The following is a 20,296-nucleotide window of genomic DNA, read 5'->3' as shown; positions in this document are numbered from 1 at the left end:
ATGGACAGTTCCTTCTCCGCCGGAGCTACCTCTTATATCGTCAAAGATGAGGAATTCTCAATTCATATTATTGGTATAGTCACTGAAGTTTTGCTATCCGAAAAGGTTCATCGGTAGATGTTCTCCTTTCATCAGCGTTCTCAAAGATATAGTTGTAAAGTGAGTCCCATGTGTTTCCAGGGGTTCATCATCTACACAGTCAGTCCGTATGTGTCGAAATGATTAGCGAACCTAGGGACGGCAATGTCTTAAAAGTGTCCTTTCTTAACGTATCCGTCAGATGATCAGATTCACCGATTCTTACAACATACCTGATTGTATAACGCTATTTTGTAGTTCAGACAATACTTACACTATACAAATCATTGACACGTGCTTTGCACAAGGGATCTCCAGCTAAATATTCTGCATTAAAACCACAGAATTATGTTTTGACAACTTGTGTAACCACAAGCAAACGTGCATATAATGAAAAGTCCACTATGAAATATGCATACATTCCAGATATCACATTCATTCATTAGCATCTCGCAATTAAACGAGGCCAGAACGCCCAAGTATGACGTCACAGTTCAAGTGTCTAGCAGACAAATCAAGGTCAACCAAATGCTTGTTGGTTAAGAGAACTTGTGTGTATATTTCCTATGACGGTTTTCCACAGAAGTTAATAAAGGATACACTTTGCGCGAAAATGTATGCACATAAAATTGGTATCAAACAACAAACATGATTTTAATTCAGATCTGATGACTAGAGCGGAATGAACTACTTTAATGATTTAAATCAATGTCCCATTTGGTCGCGGAAAACAATATTTGTCCATATTTGGATATAAATTTATGCCTCGGCAATGTCTTTTCCGGTTACATAGTAGTATTAATGCCTTTCCAATTTATCCTTGTTGTGGGCTTAATGTGTTGACGGCCTGTTTATTTTTATCACACTTATTTATGGTTAGATGGTCTGTGTCTCGTATGCTAGGGTACTATATTGTCTTGTTAGTTATACATCTAATAATTTTGGAGAAATAACAATATGGAAATATTTCTGTAAATACCTGAACTTTTCGGTTTATCTTGGAGACTATAGTTCCTATTCTTACACATTCGTTAGGTGAGAATTAGACCACATTTTAGCTATAAACTGAGTAGTCTGACTCCTACTACAATTGTTTGTTTTTGGCCAAATATATGAAAAGTCGCTCTGTTGGTAGTGGTAACTGGTCGCCAACACGAGGACGGAAGTAGGTCTCACTTGGCCAAGGAGCCACGAAACTGTCGGATAACTACACTCCTCCCAAAACATCGGAAACAAAGGTTATCCAAGGTTTATCTGTTATGGAAGTCCCGGTAGGTTGATCTTACACGGAGGTTCACATAGCCCGGTGATAGTAGGTCTGCTATTCAAACTACCCCAGTACCTTCAAAGGACCAGGGTTGTAATGGATTCTGTCCGAGCAGGCGACCGCCAACCCCAAAATGCCGGACCACAGTCCTTTATGTACCAAAGTCGAGAAATTCCGATAAAACATACGGCAAACTACAACTCGTGTACTGGCACAGTACCCCAAAGTAAATGACCTTTGGTCTAGAGATAAAGCCACCGACGGACACTTGTTGATTTTGCCGTGTTTTCCTCGGAGTTCTGTCGGCCTGTTTTCTCCCCTATGGGTTGACGGTACTACACAAAGCCAAGGGCGTGCTTGTTTGATATACGCCGTGACTATCCGTCCATGCGTTCGTTACCTGACCTCACAATCGATCTGTCCTGACCGTTGATCACCGGTCCAGTACGCCCTCGGGTCTGATCGCCTCCCGGCCAAACGATTTACCTATACTACTGCAGGTTTTTCGTTTAATTGTGTATCGGCAAATTTAAACAACACAGACGTACAAAACGTTCAATCATCGAGCGTCTGAAATTTATGTTTAATTCTGGTTCAACTTTTTACAAAACAAGTAATTTTCCAGCAGACCTTTTTTTAACGTATAAATATCTATAACCGTGCAGACCCGCCCAGCCAGACAGATGCGTGCACGTTTAGTTGATCGAGTACATCTCTGGCCATTCAAAAAGAGTTTAATAGAGAAAAGACTTTCTCATGAAGACTATTTTAATTTTGGGGGGTTGCTATCTTCGATTTATTAAACCTAAGCAGGTGCCATTTAGCCGGTAAATTTCACAATTTGAAAATTTGTCATATCCCACTTGATTTGTGTGGCGGGTGTCGCTGTGACCTAGATTTGTATGGCGTGTGTGACCCTGACCTAGATTTGTATGTTGAGTTGACCTAGATTTGTATGGTGAGTATTGTTGGTAAAGCGGAGAGCGCCTACTTTTTTCGAAACCTCTGGTTTGTATTCCCCTTAAAGCCACACTATACTACATGAATTATTGTCGTTCTGTTAGTATTTATCTGATGAAGAATTGAGTTCGTAACATAACATATTCAAGCGATATGTATTCAAGATTAGAAAAAAAGTATTTTTTTTTAAGGGAAATTTTACTTCTTTTCTTTTATCTCTTGTTTTTCGATGATGTGTTTACCACAGATGTGTTTCAATAAATAACCTATCAAATAGTCGGGCAAAGAAGAGCAGCTAAAAGCGTTCATTGGCCTTTTCAAAGTTCTAACATAACAACACAAATGTAAAGTTCTGTTTGAATTGTCCAGTTTTGACCATTTAAATTATGGAAAAGACCAGTTATAAAAATAACTCTTTGAAAGGGAGACTGCGTGGAAATGACAACATTGACATAGCTAGTCGGAAGGATGTTGTAGGATTCCTATAATATTAATTAATATCTTTACATGTAGATCGACAGAAAATTTTATTTTTCTATTTCATAATTAATCGAAATAGATATAATAACACTATTCTTACCGACTTGAGCCTTCATTTGACCGACTACGCACTTTAATTTTTTTTCCTCTAATGAAATATTTTTGAAGTAATTATTTAATCGTTGATATTAACAAATATGTATAATGATATGGTTGATATGACTTTGCCCTGCAGGAAATAGAGCATGAACGTATGGCATTTGTTACGTCGCCTCTGATTGGCTTGTGGTGCGGCGTTATGATTTTATGGAATAAAGAATCTCTATTATATAGCATTTAGTAAGTATACACATACTTTGATTTTTGTTATATCTCCGCGGATCACTAATTGACAAAACTGTTTTGCAATTCATTTGATTTTGATGAACAAACCTTTCATTTTTCGTTAATTTTGAACGTGTAACTACAGTCGCAATAATCGTTGTACAGTCAAACCTGCCTTAGCGACCAGCTCTATATAAAGACCAACTGTGTATAACGACTATTTGTTTAAGTGACCACTTTCACATTGTCCATTATAATATCTTTACAGACAGATTTGATAACCTAGTCTTCTATCAACTATTCTCACTTATCTATGACAATTTCAAAATAATGAAAATAAAAACCGCTCCCTTCTTTAAAGGTGCTCCACCACTGACAAATGATATTTTTCTCTATCAAAAATAGGAACAGACGAATTATAGTTTTCTTCAGTTACGAAAGTTATTTACTTTACACCATTACCAATATTGGAAAGTTTGAGCTTCTAATTTTACTTCAAGATAAACATATTAAAAATAATTGATTGCGTCACAAAAAAAACATCATGGCATTATGTCTTATATTGAACGAAGTACTGATTCTGCATGCACCAAAAGCAAAATAAATTAGTTTGTACAAAATTTCAGTTATTGTTCAAATAATGATTATAGTTTATGCTCTGTCGGCGGCGGAGCATCTTGAAAGATTCAGACTTAAAGTTTTATTTGTTGTTTTCGTTAGTTTTACATTCTATTTTAGCGATATGATTTTCTTTAAAGACTTGACAGGTTTTTGTGAAGGATAAAGTTGGAGATAATTACTTCCATTACTGATGGTTCTTAGCTGCTCATTCCTTACCTGGGCGTGGCTTTGTTAAAATCTATATCAGGTTGTATGACGCCTCTGCCAATGGTGGTCCTTTACATGCAAATAATTAAAAGGACGTAAAAATGTTAACATTTTTATCCTTCATGATTCAATGTTTGTGCTTTATAATAGGTAAACCATGTATGTAAAAATAAAGTAGATAAAAAACAATGGCGTCGATAGTATACTGGAAACATATAGTATGCATGCATTGCATGTATAACACATATTCTGCATTATAATACAGTTTTATTGAAGCTATTTTACTAGAGCAACGTTCATTACAGATTTTTATTAATGACTTTGACTTCATTAATTCTTTATGTTACACACCCATATAGCATATCAAATGATGCGCGTTAGCGCACCATAATAGATATACTAAAACACCCAATGTATGTTACACACCAAATACATGTCACAGATATGACAACAAATTCATATATTGACATTAAACTAGGTATTCACTTTATAATAAAAGATAAAAAAATAAAGTATGAAAATAAAACTGCATAAAATAACACTTGACGGAATGGTCAATATTTTGGCGGAAATAGTTGACTTCAGCTGTTTCCGTTGTGGTGCCACGGACAACTGACTGAACAATAACTTTAAATGAAATAGACCCATCGACAAACCGGATGTGCAAAATTAAATAAACACTATAATCCATTTTAAATATTTGATAAGAATATATTTTCATATCGATCATATTTTAAGAATATTTAATTATTTTTCAGTGATTTCTCACATTGACGTAAACCCAGTCATTTATTGACCTTTTGAACTCTGATTGTGGTATAAGTACGTCAGAGCCGAAATGCCAATGTAAATACTGGGAATTATCATACATGTACATTAGTAAATACTGGGAATTATCATACATTAGGTTTACATGAAGTAGGAACATGTAGATACTGTACAGTGGCAATGTAAATATATATGTTTATGCAACACATGAAAATATTTTTATTTACTCATTATCGCTATTCTATTTCATATGTAATGTTTCCATTATGTAACACGATTCCCATTACAAAAAAAAAATGTATCCAGGATATGAACCAACAGCACTTCAATTTGTGTTCATATGCTATTTAATACAAATATAGAATCCGAAATTAAAATATAATTTCCATCAATGTTCAGTGAATGTAGTCACATGCGTATCATTTTCTGTGCAAAAAAGGCAATCACATACTCTTATTTCTCCTCTGTCTTTCGTCAATTCGCTCATCTACTCTTTTTCTTTCACGCCTTCTCTTTCGTTAGGCATGATAACACTAAATTGATTCGCCGCGAAAAATTCGTTTGTTTACAGTATTTCAAATCATCTGTCACGGCACGTTCGAAAAAATAATATTTGCGAATTTAAAATTATACAAATAATGTAGATGTAGATATCAATTCGCGCAGAAAAACGTGCACGAAATTACTAAGATTGCAAAAGAAAGTTTGAATTACAACACGTAGACTAGATTTATGACTAATAATGAATAATGAGTATAAGTTCTCCGCTCCCGGTGATAAATCGTGGAAATAAATACCCCGCGAATAATAACGGATTTACAGTAAGTCAACATGTTTGGCCGAACTTTTTTCTATATCTTTCCTCGAGACCTCGAGTTCCTCTTTTTTTTTGCTTTTGTTGAAGTTTTCTGTATAGATATCGGCTGTTATAAAATAAGACACATTTTATGGCTTTGTGGCTGAGAGTTTCACTCTCTGGAAATGAAGTCTCTGCAGGGATGTAATTGCTCAGTTTTTTCCTCCTGAAACTCCTACAGTTTGCTATGGCACATATTCCAGGGGTGATTAACGACATTGATAATAACACTTGATGTATCGAAAATGGTCCAGGAGTGAACATTACAATAGGGATAGTAACCCCTAAAGTATTCAGGATGTCCATATAAATACCAATCATCCATAGTGATGAGCACTTTGGGATTTTCCTCTGGCCTCATAAATGCCCAGTTAAATATCTCGTCGGTTCAGATGGAATCCCCAGTTTGTATCCCTGAAAACAGAAATAACAATAACAACAAAAAAGTTTATAAAAATTATCATTTCATCGGAATAAATCATGCCACACATAATAAATTATAATCATACGCTAAACATGTTAAAAAACTGACATTTTATATCTAACTCGCAAATATGCTCCGAATATTAAAAAACCCGCTGTAAAAAATAGTTCATCACCCAATAAGACAGTTAGGGAGTTCCATATGTTGTTATTTGCGATAAATTTTTTGTTGGCAATCTTTGCAACGTTTCTGATATTAATCAGATTGATGTATACCAGTAGAAATAAATGTTAGAATTTCACTTCTCATATTTTTTATTGTGTTTTCCTCAAAATCAATTTGTAATGGAGCAATAACTATGTAGTTATATGTGATGAAACCTATATTGCCATTCTTTACAATTTACAGTTCTGATGAATATATATCAGCAGAAATTAATGTTAGAATCTCATTTCATTTCTCAGATTTCTTTTTTATTATGTTTATCCTAAAATATTCTGTGACTCTATCTGAAGAACATACATTAATTTAGAATCCAAACAATATATATTGGTATAAATGTGTTTGTCTCTTTTTAGAGGATTACTATTGAAGTAAAGATCTGTGTTGAGTGACAGATATCCGGTCACGTCTTATACTTACACAGGTCGCCATAGGAACGGGTCACGGCCATGGAACAGAGCTCTCCTGTCATTAAAGGTAAAGATGTTCATGGATAAAAAAATTGCGTAATGAATCAAACTGGTCAACGAAGGTGTCGATGGTGCCGATGTGCCCAGCTTCTTTTTTAATTGATATTTAAGATATATCAATGTTGGATAACTTCAACAAAAAGTTGACCATTTTACTGCTAATGAAGATAAATTTAAGCTAAGGTTGGTATCACAAACTTATCGTGTTAGTGATGTAATCGTTAAGAGAATTTCACAATAAAAATCTTTCGTAGAGTTTTGATGGTAAAAATCATTACTCTGAGAAAAAACCAGCCTAGTTAAAGGCTTTATGTGCCTTACATGGTAGAACTTGACAGCTATGAATGGATGGAATTAAGCTTAAGTTTTTTTTAAATGTGCAGGTAATTGCGTACATTTTATATCTGTCAATATATTTTTCAGAGATTGATGGTTTTGTATAATTTTATTGAATAATTTTTAATTTTTGCAACAGAGGAATCAAGCAGTTAAAAGTGAGAAGTCTTTACTTATAAATCATTGGAGGAATGTAAAGTTCTATTTCTTCATTCGTACATTTTATGCAAATCATAACAACATATCTTATGTGCTTATAGCAATTATAATTAGTTATATGTGCCGTAATTTCCATACTCACAAATCAAGAAGAGCTTTTAATATTTCATGCATCGTCAAAACTTACCAACATTTTGAGAATTACAATTCTTACAATACATAGAATTAAATTTTACAAGTATAAGTAAGATATAGAATTGATTGAAATCCTAAAGCGCAGTGAGATGAGAACGTACGGTCAGACCATGAAGCCAAGTTGTGGTCTAAAATTTCATTTTATACGTTGACAGTGTTATTGATAATTTTAAAGTGATTTTTCTGCATTTATATTTCCATCTAAACATTCATACGACATAAAAACAAGGATTTTACAGTGTATAAATTCTGTGTTGTAAATAATATTTTTTAGAAATTATACATGTTTGTCTGTCCATTTTGTTGTTTATATCGTGGTCCAAATGTAACGTAATGTATTGACGACAGAAGTACGTTTGCTTGTTCTCAACGTTACCGTATTATGACGTCACGGTAAACGTTACGTCATCAACAATAAAATGATTTTCACAGTTTGATTCATCAAACTTATAGGTTTTAAATAGATAACTGAAGAAAAATAACATGTGAAATTTTTGGCCATTTATGACACATATAACTTAAAGATGCTCCACCGCCGACAGAGCATAAATGATATTTATCATTTGAATAATAATTGGTGTTTAATCGTGTATGTTAATGTCTCATTAACACACAAAAAATAATATAAAATAATTTATTTTGCCCTTTGTGCATGCACCATCTGAGTACTTCATTCCATATAGGATATAGTGCCACAGAATTTTTTCGAGATGCAATTAATCATTTTTTATATTTTTAACTTTAAGTAAAATTAGAGGCTCAAACTTTTCAATGGTGGTGATTGTGTACAGCAGGTAACTTTTGTAACTAAAGATAAATTCTAAATCGTCTTCTCCTATTTTTGATAGTGAAAAAAACATTTGTCAGCGGTAGAGCATCTTTAAAAACCTGCAATTAACTACTGTAACACCTTTTTAAAGTTTGACTCAAGTTACTAGTCCCGCTCTTCTACCTTATAAGCTTCGTTTTGTAAGAATTTAAAATTTGGACCACTTACGACTGCGTGATTAATGTTATATGTGCCATATAACTCCATACTCATGAATCAAGAAGAGCTTTTAATATGTTATTCACCACCGAATGTTACCAACATTGAGATGATTACCACGTACTTAGGTTTTACTTTTACAAATGCAAATAAAAACTTAATTTGATTTCGGTGGAACTGCCAAAATTCATTATCTGTACTATCAAAAAATCATTAAACACGTTCTATTATTTTTAGTTTATATCCTGTCAAAGTCAAATTGCTGAGAGAATTTGCGACCTGCAATTTGGTTTTATTCTTACTTCGAATTGCACTGAACGTATCTCCTCATAATGCATAATGAAAAGATATTCAGCATTTGCAGCAAGAATGGGACCAAAAATCGGGTCGCAAATCATTTAGTAAGTTTTTTGATAGGATAATTTATTTTGAAGAAAAATGTAATATTATCTTTACATTTACAGTGTAACGAAATGAGTATATACGGTCAAACCATGAAGCTAAGTCTTCAATTTTATAGCAAGATATATATGGAATACTCTTCGGGATACCTCGGACTTGTTTGGGGAAATGTAAAGGAATGAATACTTACGTATTAAATTCTTCGAGATCCCTCGGATCTAGTCGAGATGGCCATTCCGTCGAAAGTCTAAGGCGAAAATGATAGCGTTAAAGTAGTTCATCAAAGGACGAGTGTCAATTTGGGCCCTCTGGTGGCCATTACCGATAATCAGTATTTTTGTTTACTGATACCCGGAGGTTAGGACATCATAATATTATATTTTTCTCTTTATATTATTACATCAGATTAGAGTTATTCTTGATTAATCGACATTTTACATTGATTTTATTTTCGACATGTTAGCGCACAAAAATTCATGAAAAATCATTCGAAAATATAATCTGGTTCAAAGCTGGACCAAACAGAAAATTGACTCTGTTTAATCCCAATAACTCACAAGGGACTTCGACCTGACCTTAATTCCATGCCATATCATGATGTCATATCTCCATGGTATCGTGGCCATCAGAGGGCTCAAACTGACACACCTTCTTTACTGTTGTCGATAGCATGGTAAAATTAACTAGTTTTACACATTTATTTCTAAAATTGCATAGGAACATGTCAACCTACAAAAAGAATGATTATATATCATAATTTGTAAATTAAAACATTTCAGTCGTATCAAAAAGGTTTGAAAATAACTTTGAAAATACCGTTGAATCAACTATGTCAAATGTTTATCAACTATTGACCTTTGTTGAGTTCCATATGCTGTTATACAGCCCTTGTAAAATTAATGACTATAAGCGGAGCTCGATGTAAATATTTAAATTTTGTCAGGGCGATATAACACCATCTGAACCGAATCAAAGTTCCTAAATTTTTATCTAAGTTCCTTAATGTTTATGTATAATTATGTTTTTTCTTGGATATACGTCCAAAGTATTATCTGATGCGCATGTTAATTACAATAAAGGCGATGACCATACAGGACGCCACCCCGAAGAATTCAACGTAGGGGCAATGAAGCTCACAAAAGGCATATTGACGCGGTGTTTCTAAAAATGGAAAACGGCTAGTCGATATACTAACGTGCCCTTGTATTAGCCAATGAGAATAGTAGAAAATCGTATCATATCCAACATAGCCAGATAACAATCCGCAGCAATGCAAATTACCGTATATAAGTTTCTGATTGGCTAAGATATCCCCTTGTATGGTAATTATAGAGGTCACCTAGAAGTTATTTTTAGGCTTTTTTGCGCCCAAATATCTTCATTAATGTAGAAAACTTATTGACATTTTAATACCAATCAAATGTCAATAAAATATTTGGAAATTGAAATTCAATGTAGAAAACTTGATATACTATGAAAATATATATTTAGATTGGATTCAACAGAGATTACGAGGAATAAAACCTGCTAAAATGACAGCACAATGATAGTGTATAGCTTACAGGTCCGAGTTTGTCCTATGATGGCGAATGATCGGGGCAGATCTTTCGGAGTTCGCTCCCTGTTCCCTGTAACGACTCCCTTTAACATTCCCACCATAATCACTTAATGCTTTGTCGCTTCTGTAGTTAATTTCACTAACGGGTCTCTCCCGTTGGTCGGCGCGGCGTCCCTGCTTCCGGTACCGTTCGGGGTCCCCCTTGTAGATGTAGAACATCTCAGCCCCTCGGTAGCCCCTCGTCAGAGACCCGGTGACTGACTGGGCTTTTTGTGGACGGGGATCAACTGGACGGCTGAAATATAAAGCAGTTCATGATGGCAAACAATTACTCAATTTAATTCTGGAATAATCATAATGAATCAAATAGTTTATTAATAGAAGTAAAAAAACCTAATTAGTAATGTTGAAAGATAGTATTCTATGAAAATATCAATTTTAGCGAAGGCTAATAAAGGGGCTGACATGTTACTTGATAATAAAATCAAATCGATGAAGATAGTAGAAATAAGTAAGTAATGAAGATATCAGACGCGTTATCTTCAAATTCCGACAAACCTGTAGGCATTGTCGACACTTGTACTGCGAGGTCTGTAGCGGTTATCGGCCTTGTCTGGGAGCGAATCTTCACGTCGAATTTCATTTCCTCTGTACAAGTTATCTCCCCTCTGTGGCGTTTCGTTCCTGTATAAGCTGTTATCATGGTAAGTCGGGGGAACACCAGCACGCGGAGGAAGGACGTAGGAAATTTCCTCAGCATAGTTTCCTTTGTTTCCATAGAAACCTTTGTTTGCCGACCTATAATAATAGGCTTACCTCTTACATACCATACCCCTAAAATATGATAACCGCTAAATTATGATTACCATTAAATTATGAATTTAGGGACATTTTGTTTGGAGAGCATATCTGATGAAAAAGGTAAGACTCAAAAAAGCAATAAAAACCCAGTGACATTGCAGAGAGAAGAAAATAGTTTTTGTTTTATGTTATTCAATAAAAATGTATTTTAGTCCCATTTAACATGTTGTAAATTATGGTACGACATATTACCCCGGTTGTAATGACGTAGTACACATACCTTTTCTGTCGACGAGCCTTGGCAGTTCCGTGAACGATGCAAACGATACACAATAGCACCATGACAACGAACGCGCCCACACCGACCAATACACCAATCAGAATCTTTGTTTCTTCTGTCATACCTTCGTCAGCTGCAGTCGTTTTGTCTAATGGTATTAATTAAATCAATAAAGAAACACATACTAAAATAAAAAAAACAGACTTTAAAAAAATATGAATGTTCTAAATGTAAATTTAATATCCTGAATTTCCCTCTTCGTCGGACCTACTCATGTTTGATGTCTCTTTTGTTAGACAATTGAGAAACCGACTATAGAATTAAGAAGAAACGATCTCTTTTCATAGACTTATTTCAATTCCGACGTAGCTAAATCCGGAGCTATACAAATATTGTCTGTTTTGGAAGATAAATTCAAAAACCGACTATAGAACAATTCATTCAGAATAAATGGTCTCTATTCATAAATCTATTTCAAGTCAGACGTAGCCAAATACGGAGCCCATACATATCGTCTTTTTGTAAGAAAATTCAGAAACTGACTATGGAATATTTCTTTACTAAGAAACGGTCAATATTCATGGATTTATTTTAATTCCGACGTAGTCAAATCCGGAGTTGAGAAAGTGGGGGTCGGGGATAACGCCTGGGCAGCAACCAGCTTAGGTCTGGGAAAACATTTTTTAACTTATATATTCCGTAATTTTCACACTTACTTTCAACCCACATCCCCCTAAGTGTCAAACATATCCCCCTAAACAAAAAACCCATATCCTCCTAAACAACAAATTCATATCCCCTAAACAGCAAACCAACATCCTCTTAAACAACAAACCCACATCCCTCCAAACAACAAACTCACATCCCCTTAAACATCAAACATATTCCCCTAAACAACAAACCACATCCCCCTAAACAACAAACCCATATCCCCCTAAACGACAAACCAAAATCCCCCTTAACAACAAACACACATCCCGCGCTGAACAAACCTCCACAATAGGGTATGGATTGGACGTCCCACGTGCCATCAGACTGACAGGTGACCTTGGACTGACCATGAAGGACGTAGGGCGAATAACAGGACAATGTGACCTCTGTACCGACTGTTCTGTTATAAGAGGAAAGGACCAGTTGTTTGTGATTGGCCGAGCTGATGATGTCCGGCTGACCATCCTGGGTGTTCAGTTTAGAACACTCTGAAAAAATACAATTATAAAATTAACAGGCACCTGATTTTTAATCACTAAAATTGAGATATGAAATTAAAAATTAAAAATTCTAAAGACTATATTAACACTAAGATGAATTCACTGGTAGATGCAAGAACATGAGACAACTAAAGAAAAAAGAAGAATTCTATGAAGAATCTTGGGTCATAGTTCAAAAGTCAAGGGGTCAAAAAAGAGGTGTCACAACATTCAGCAAGTGAAAGCTTATAATTTAACTATAATTACATGATGACAATTAAAAGTTATTAATTATTTTCACATAACGAGTTCCATGGTCCGTTTCTTTATGTTAAATGCCACAGAGAAGATTTACCTGTCTCACCTGTGCTGCTATCGTATACCTCTGTACCGACTGTTCTGTTATAAGAGGAGAGGACCAGTTGTTTGTGATTGGCCGAGCTGATGATGTCCGGCTGACCATCCTGGGTGTTCAGTTTAGAACACTCTGAAAAAATACAATTATAAAATTAACAGGCACCTGATTTTTAATCACTAAAATTGAGATATGAAATTAAAAATTAAAAATTCTAAAGACTATATTAACACTAAGATGAATTCACTGGTAGATGCAAGAACATGAGACAACTAAAGAAAAAAGAAGAATTCTATAAAGAATCTTGGGTCATAGTTCAAAAGTCAAGGGGTCAAAAAGGAGGTGTCACAACATTCAGCAAGTGAAAGCTTATAATTTAACTATAATTACATGATGACAATTAAAAGTTATTAATTATTTTCACATAACGAATTCCATGGTCCGTTTCTTTATGTTAAATGCCACAGAGAAGATTTACCTGTCTCACCTGTGCTGCTATCGTTAATCACGCGATTTTTCATAATTCGCGTGACACATTTCATATTGTGTGGTATTACTGCATTAGCAAATAGCTGTAGGGCCGTCAAACATTGTAAACATTCCCCATTGATAAGTTCGTCACGGTATTATTTTATCATGTATTAAATATTCATATTATTATCATAATGAATTCAAGACGATTTAATTTTCTCTAATCCGGTGATAAAAGCCCCAGGCATGTAAACCTCAATGGCGAAATATACATCAAATAGCAATCTAAGATGGAGGGTGACAGTTTTACAACTAAAGCCCAGTATGAACATCAACTCATCACCAATTATTATATTTTAATTAATTATAACCGAAAGAAGAACGTTTAAGATGGGGAGACAATTATACAACTAAAGCCCAGTCTGAACATCGGCCCATCGCCAATTTTTACATCTTAATTGATTTATAACCGAAATAACAACACAAAAGATGAGGATGATAGTTCTACGACTAAAGCCCAGTCTGAACATCGATTCATAGCCATTTTTATATCTTAATTGATTTATAACCGAAATAACAACACAGAAGATGATGATGACAGTTCTACGACTAAAGTCCAGTCTGAAAATCGACCCATCGCCAATTTTCATATTTTAATGGATTCATAACCGAAAAAACAACACGGCTGTGTTCACGTCTGATGTTACTTCATCGAGAATTATCTCCATGTGAAATCCCTCAATATATAACAAATTTCAAAAGATTTTTTTTTATAAGTTACTTTTTATCTTCCTAACGTCTATTTTGTGTTGATTAAGGTTTGGCTTTGAGTTGAACGTTCTGCTATGTAATCATGGCTTGGAGTTCTAAACTCTGACCAAGGCACATCCCACCGATAAATTGGTAGTTTCTGTTTTGTTAAGCGCTCAGCAGGAAAGAAGTGGGACGATTGGTTTGCCCTTTATCAGTTTAATGTGACCGAGTGAAATGTGCTGATGGGTGTCTTTGACAGTAAGGCCATGGTTGCATCTGCGTCAATACTGGTAGGTTTAAGGTAATGGAAATGACAATGAACACAAAAATTTCTTTTCTGAACTCTCAAAATATAAAACGTGCAACATGGAAAATTACTTCAACAATAGTAAAATTTATAAAAGTAAAAGTCTTTGATACAATAAAATAATTCATATGTGGTAAATCACAGTATATAACCTCTGCTTACTAAAATTCTCTAAGGATATTTATGTTTATTTTCTAGTGTGTTGTGTTTTCTTGCTTGTTTGTATTTTGCCTTGTGCGTTTTTTATTATTATTATTATTATTTTTTATTTTTTTTTGCCACGTGTGTTTTTATTTTACCTTTCGTGTTTTTGTGTTTTGTGTGGTTTTGTTTTTGTTTTTTTGGCCTTGTTTGTTTTTCTTTTGTCTTTTTTATTTCGACAGGTAGATATAAGAATATTAAAAGGACCCCAAACGCAAACATGTCTATAGCCTACACTTCAGTATTAAAAGAACAATAGAAAATGGACAAAAATGCCACGAAGGTGACAAAAATCAGACATACCACAGTCTCCCAAACCACAGACACATACATACACACCACACGTAACATATGCCATAATGATACTAGCCATCACAAAGACGTTAAGTAATCATCAAAGCCAAACTAAATTCATAACACTAGCTGTTCATTGGACGTTTTATAACATGGGAACCATCCAATCAAAACAATAAATAATGACCGTTACCAATCATTTCGTCACTGTAGCCGGTATTACTGTTCAGTCATCTGGGTAGTCAGTCCGGGTAGGGTCTCTGTCAATAAAACAAAATCATTCCTTAATGACTAGTTAACTCATAATTAGGAGTTGATTTGTAGCAGTGTTTGGGAAAAGTCGCTGTAGCTAAGTGGTTAAGGTGTCCCATATTTAACCGATACACGAGGAAGTATTTTTAGACTAGAACAGTCCTATGCCGTTTTTTTAGAATCATTTGTAATATTATTTAATGATTGATGATGGGAGAGCATTCATTTTATGACTATAATCATATGTAATTGCCACCAAAAACATCTGTCAGATGTTTGTGTATGGAGTAAATATAACGTTGAAAACAGCTGTTCCATTCTCCAGCAATAGTATCATCTCTTTAAAAATGATCATTTCATATGGAATTTATGAAATGTGTCTTTTTTTCGGTTAAAAATGCGTTATAATGATATTGTCAGATTAATTATATGTTATCTGAATACAGTTTGCCATCATACATTAATGTCACTGGTTTTTTTTTTAAATTTCATTGGCTTATGAAATATAGTTTTGCAAACTACGCGGATTCAGACAGTTTGCAAACAAATTTTCTTCCATACTCCGATGAAATTAATAACATGGTGACATCAATGTAGTGGATTCTCACAAAACTTTGCAAACAAAATGTATTTCATAACCCGATGAAATTAAAAAATAGTAACATCAATGCTTAAAATCAAATAGTTAGTGTTTATGAACAAAATGTTACGTTTCTTTTGTCACAGACATAATTGGACTGTTATCAACTTATCAACCTAAGATTATGCATTAAAATGTAAATTTCCATATAGAATTTATGATTATATTAATAAAATAATTATTAAAAGAATTGTAGGAACATATTGATAAAATTTGAATTTGCCTCTATGACAGGTTCCCTGACCTATATTTTAGGCAACCATATCAATACCAGTCGTTTCCAATTACATATTTCAATTTAAAGTTTTAAATATAGTTTATTGTAAATAGGGTTGGTTCCGAAACTTTCTGTAAACTTACTAATGACAACTCATTAAGGCAAAGGGCATTTTTGCATACAAAAATGAAAATTCATTCATAACATCAATAGTATCTACGTCTATGTAAATTAGAGCAACACATACCGTCTGATGAAGCGTTTAGTGTTTGGACCAGTAAACATTTCCACACATTCATTTGAAAATTACAATTCATAGAATTCCAGTTTTGAAGTATGTACAATTAAAAGCCAATTCAGTTTTAAGGTATGTATGTTATAGGAAAAGTTTATTTCATAAAATATTGTGGAGACTTGTGCCTTAACATAAGATGAATGAAATCAAACCGACCTATCCTCATGAGTGGTTCAGTTCCCTACTGTACGGGTCGGGCAATAGATGAATTTACAAGTCATACAATTAAAAGCAATTTCGGTTTCAAGGTATGTACGTTATAGGAAAAGTTTATTTCATAAAATATTGTGGAGACTTGTGCCTTAACATAAGATGAATGAAATCAAATCGACCTACCTTTATGAGTTGTCCAGTTCCCTACTGTACGGGTCGGGCAGTAGATAAGGGTATAAGGTCTGTGTTGACCTTGTATTGATCTGTAGAGAAATCAAACAAGTATATCTTAGGAACAGCTAATTATAGCGCTGGGGCTAGGTGGGGTAGGGGTACGGAGGTATGATCGTCTTTATAACCCCATGTCTGGAATAGAAAAGGGAGTTTTGTGTATATTTCATAAACCCGTCTTTAATATGGAGTTATGTATATTAAAAAATGTCTTTGATATGGTAGGAAATAGTGTTAATCTAAATAAACCATCCTTAACTCGGTTAATGCTTGGGTCTTGTGTTTGTGTATCATCACATACATCAAAGATAAAAAAAAATGGAATCGGGGAAAAGGAATTTTGGAAAATGTTTTTTTTTATCTATGTTAAGGTGAAGTGATTTGGGAAGGGTGCGGATTGTTGGAAGGAGGGCTGTGTCGGAACCGGGAGGTGAGTATCCGAAGAAAAATCCACCAACCAGCGGTCACTATCAGTACCTGGCAACTGCCCAACATGGGATTCGAACTCGCGACCCAGAAATGGAGGGCTTGTGTTATATATCGGGACATCTTAGCCACGTGGTCACGCCGGTAACGGTATGTAAAGGAAGAGTATATGGCGCATTGGTGTTGACAATCACATGAACTTAACTTACCGAAAACCCAAGTTGGAGAATTTAAGAGTTATTATTTAATAGTGAAAGTAAACCATAATATGTTTCATATCTATTTAGATAATTTTAGTAAACCCATATATCGCCTTCAGAAATTCTGTGAAAAAAAACAAAGTAAACGATAAAGAATAATGCTTTGCTCCAGGTTAAAATGCAACGGTGGTATTTTAATGGTCTTTTTATATGGAATAAGTCGCCCTAGGTGCTACACTTTGTTGGGAGATAAAAGTTCACTAACATTTCACAGGCCCTTGACTTGATAAAGATTTCAACTAATGGGTACTTGATATTCTCGACTTCTTATTATGAAAAGAAATCGTTCAAGTCAAGTTCCTGTATAACGAGACAGAATACAACTGAAAAACGTTGTAAACTGTATAATATTTTCGCAATTTGACGATGACGAACTTTTGTTTTTAAAAGTGAACGAGTAAGAATGCAAATAAATTGAGAACTGATATATCCTCTGCCATAATAATGAGTAATGGTATACGGTTGAGCCCCGATAATCCGGACGCCTATAATCAGGAAAACTCTTAGTCCGGATGGAAATATCAGGGAAAAGACTTCGTAACGTTACATATTGACTAAAGAGTAATACTAATTGACTAGTCATTTTCTCTGGGTACTCCAGTTTTCTCTTACTCTAAGATCTACTTTGACACCTAGTTTTATGTATATTACATTGCAAGAAAAATGTTTTTTTTCTATTCTTGAAGAAAAGAAACTCACAGTAGTAAGTACATGTATTGTTGTATTCAAAATTGTTCAAAGCGTAAGAAGAGTGAATGAAAGGGTGTGTCTATACCATCAGAGTATTATGGGATGTGGTGATCAGGAGATGATATACACCGATCGAGCACACCCTGGCAACCGGATAGACACACACCAATGTTGGGTGGGGGTGGAGTTTACATCGTATTGTGTAATCACTAGACATTGGAGTATAGATGGGTTAAAGGGGTACTGTGTTCGGCATATCTAGATTATGTTTCCGTCTGTGTGTGGGGTACTACTGAGGTAACAATAAGCGTAGTTATTCATCCTAATTATGGTTTTATACTCTGAGGACCACATGCGCTTGCAGATCATATCAAGAAAACAGCTGTAAAATGTATAGCGGTATAGGACTAACTTGTGTTATAAAATTAACCAGTAGCCAAGACTTCTATTATAATAATTTCATTGATACAAAATGCGTGTATCTGTGATCCTGTAACGTTCTACTTTTTACTGCAACTTCATATATATATGATCTGCACGTGCCTGTGATGATAAATGGTCGGGTGGTGTAGTGGTTAGGGTACTCGCCTTTTACCTAGTGGGTCGGGGTTCGACTCCCGCGTTTTTACATATGCATTGCCGATACCTGTGTACTTATGATTACTGCCTATAGAATGTCGATGTTATTGTAGTCGGTGAACGCCCATGTTTACAGGTGAAATATATTTGATCTACATCAAATCAAACCAGGCGAGTAGTCCGTTACTTTATCACTCGCCCACCTTGTCTGTGATATCATATCTAAATAACATAAACTGTGTTATTACAATTAATATTCGAAAACCATCACCGGGAATTAAACAATGTAATATTACCTGCCGTTCTGATTACCTCCCTGTGTCCCGTCCACCTCTGTACCCGGCTGTTGATAAACCCTCCCCTTTTGTTGGAATAGTGTCCCTCCCGCTCGGGGTCGTTGCAAAGCTTGTTATGGTCGGGCTGTCAAGCGTGAATTCTACACAACGTAACCTGACGGAGACGACGTGTTCGGAATAATTTATTCATTTAATATTAATAAACTTTAAGGCATGCTTGGCTCGCCCTGTAATACCGCATAAGTTACAAAGATCGCGAAGGGCATGGAAGGGAATGTACACATGTACACTATATGTATACAGCTACTGTACTCTGGTAATCCTTTTTGACATGTAGTTAGGGCGTCATTAACTTTAGAAAGAAACCATTTAGTAACTCATCCTCGCGTGAATTGACGGGACAGATTTCGACGACAGACCTGAGCCGTATTACGGCCTCGTTTGTTTAACAAAGAAGCTATAATGAATTTCTTATTACGTTAGAAAACAGCACAGGTGTTAATTAATACCATACCTTGCATGGCTAAACTTCTTACATAAAATCACTGCAATCGGGAATCTTGGACACTTTCCATACACGTCATCATACCAATATCATCATCACCAATATCATTGATATATCATCATTACATCATATCATCATCATCATCATCATCAATATTATCATCATCATCATCATCATCATCATGATGTCATCATCATCATCATCATCATCATCATCATCATCATCAATCATCATCATCATCTATCATCATTATCATCATCATCATCCAATCATCATACAAAACATATGATCTCAAATCATCATTATTTTTATCGCCGTATCATAACATTATGATCTCAATCATATTTTTATCGTGTAGTCGTCGTGAAACCAACAATTTATTCATCATTTATAAATGTTTCTTATTTTCTTAAGAAGCGTTATTTTCATGATAAAGTTATCGAATAGAATTACTGAACAATGAATCTTCAAGATTAAGTTCAATTGAACCTAATTTTATTCATTGTGTCGACCGCTAAGACTATGCGGTAATGTTTTTTTCCCCCTTTGAATCACATTTGACCAGGCTGACCAATAAACAATTCAGAATTATTCATGAAGACTTATAAAGTCAGTAACCTGCCTATCACTCCCGGCGGGACCATTGTCCCCGTGTGAGCGATGTTGATGGAATGTTAACAGCAGACGACACCGGCGGCTAGCTAGATTTATATAGGTCAAAGGTCATAACATTTCGGCTTGGATGGATTTCTGATGTTTGATATTTAAATCCATCTGACATTAAA

General features: G+C 34.8%; 1 protein-coding gene and 1 long non-coding RNA gene across 2 annotated transcripts; both read right to left on the bottom strand.

The window, feature by feature from the left end:
- Positions 1–4,184: 4,184 nt before the first annotated feature.
- Positions 4,185–12,611, bottom strand: LOC138306334 (uncharacterized; the record flags this gene model as incomplete). The annotated part of the gene is made up of 7 exons (XM_069246765.1): positions 4,185–5,975; positions 6,628–6,672; positions 8,948–9,004; positions 10,320–10,610; positions 10,874–11,113; positions 11,397–11,544; positions 12,389–12,611. Coding segments are annotated over 7 exons (1,047 nt in total), but the record flags the coding sequence as incomplete, so codon positions are not given.
- A 356-nt stretch (positions 12,612–12,967) lies between these two features.
- On the bottom strand, positions 12,968–19,155 carry LOC138305510 (uncharacterized). The gene is made up of 4 exons (XR_011205709.1): positions 19,007–19,155; positions 16,708–16,787; positions 15,161–15,227; positions 12,968–13,073 (listed from the first exon to the last, which is right to left on the bottom strand). It is a non-coding gene; the product is annotated as an uncharacterized lncRNA (long non-coding RNA).
- Between the last annotated feature and the right edge of the window lie 1,141 nt (positions 19,156–20,296).

This window comes from Argopecten irradians, chromosome 13 (genome assembly GCF_041381155.1).
Source record: "Argopecten irradians isolate NY chromosome 13, Ai_NY, whole genome shotgun sequence".
Taxonomy (NCBI): Eukaryota; Metazoa; Mollusca; class Bivalvia; order Pectinida; family Pectinidae; genus Argopecten; species Argopecten irradians.
This window is presented reverse-complemented; position numbering and strand designations above follow the sequence as displayed.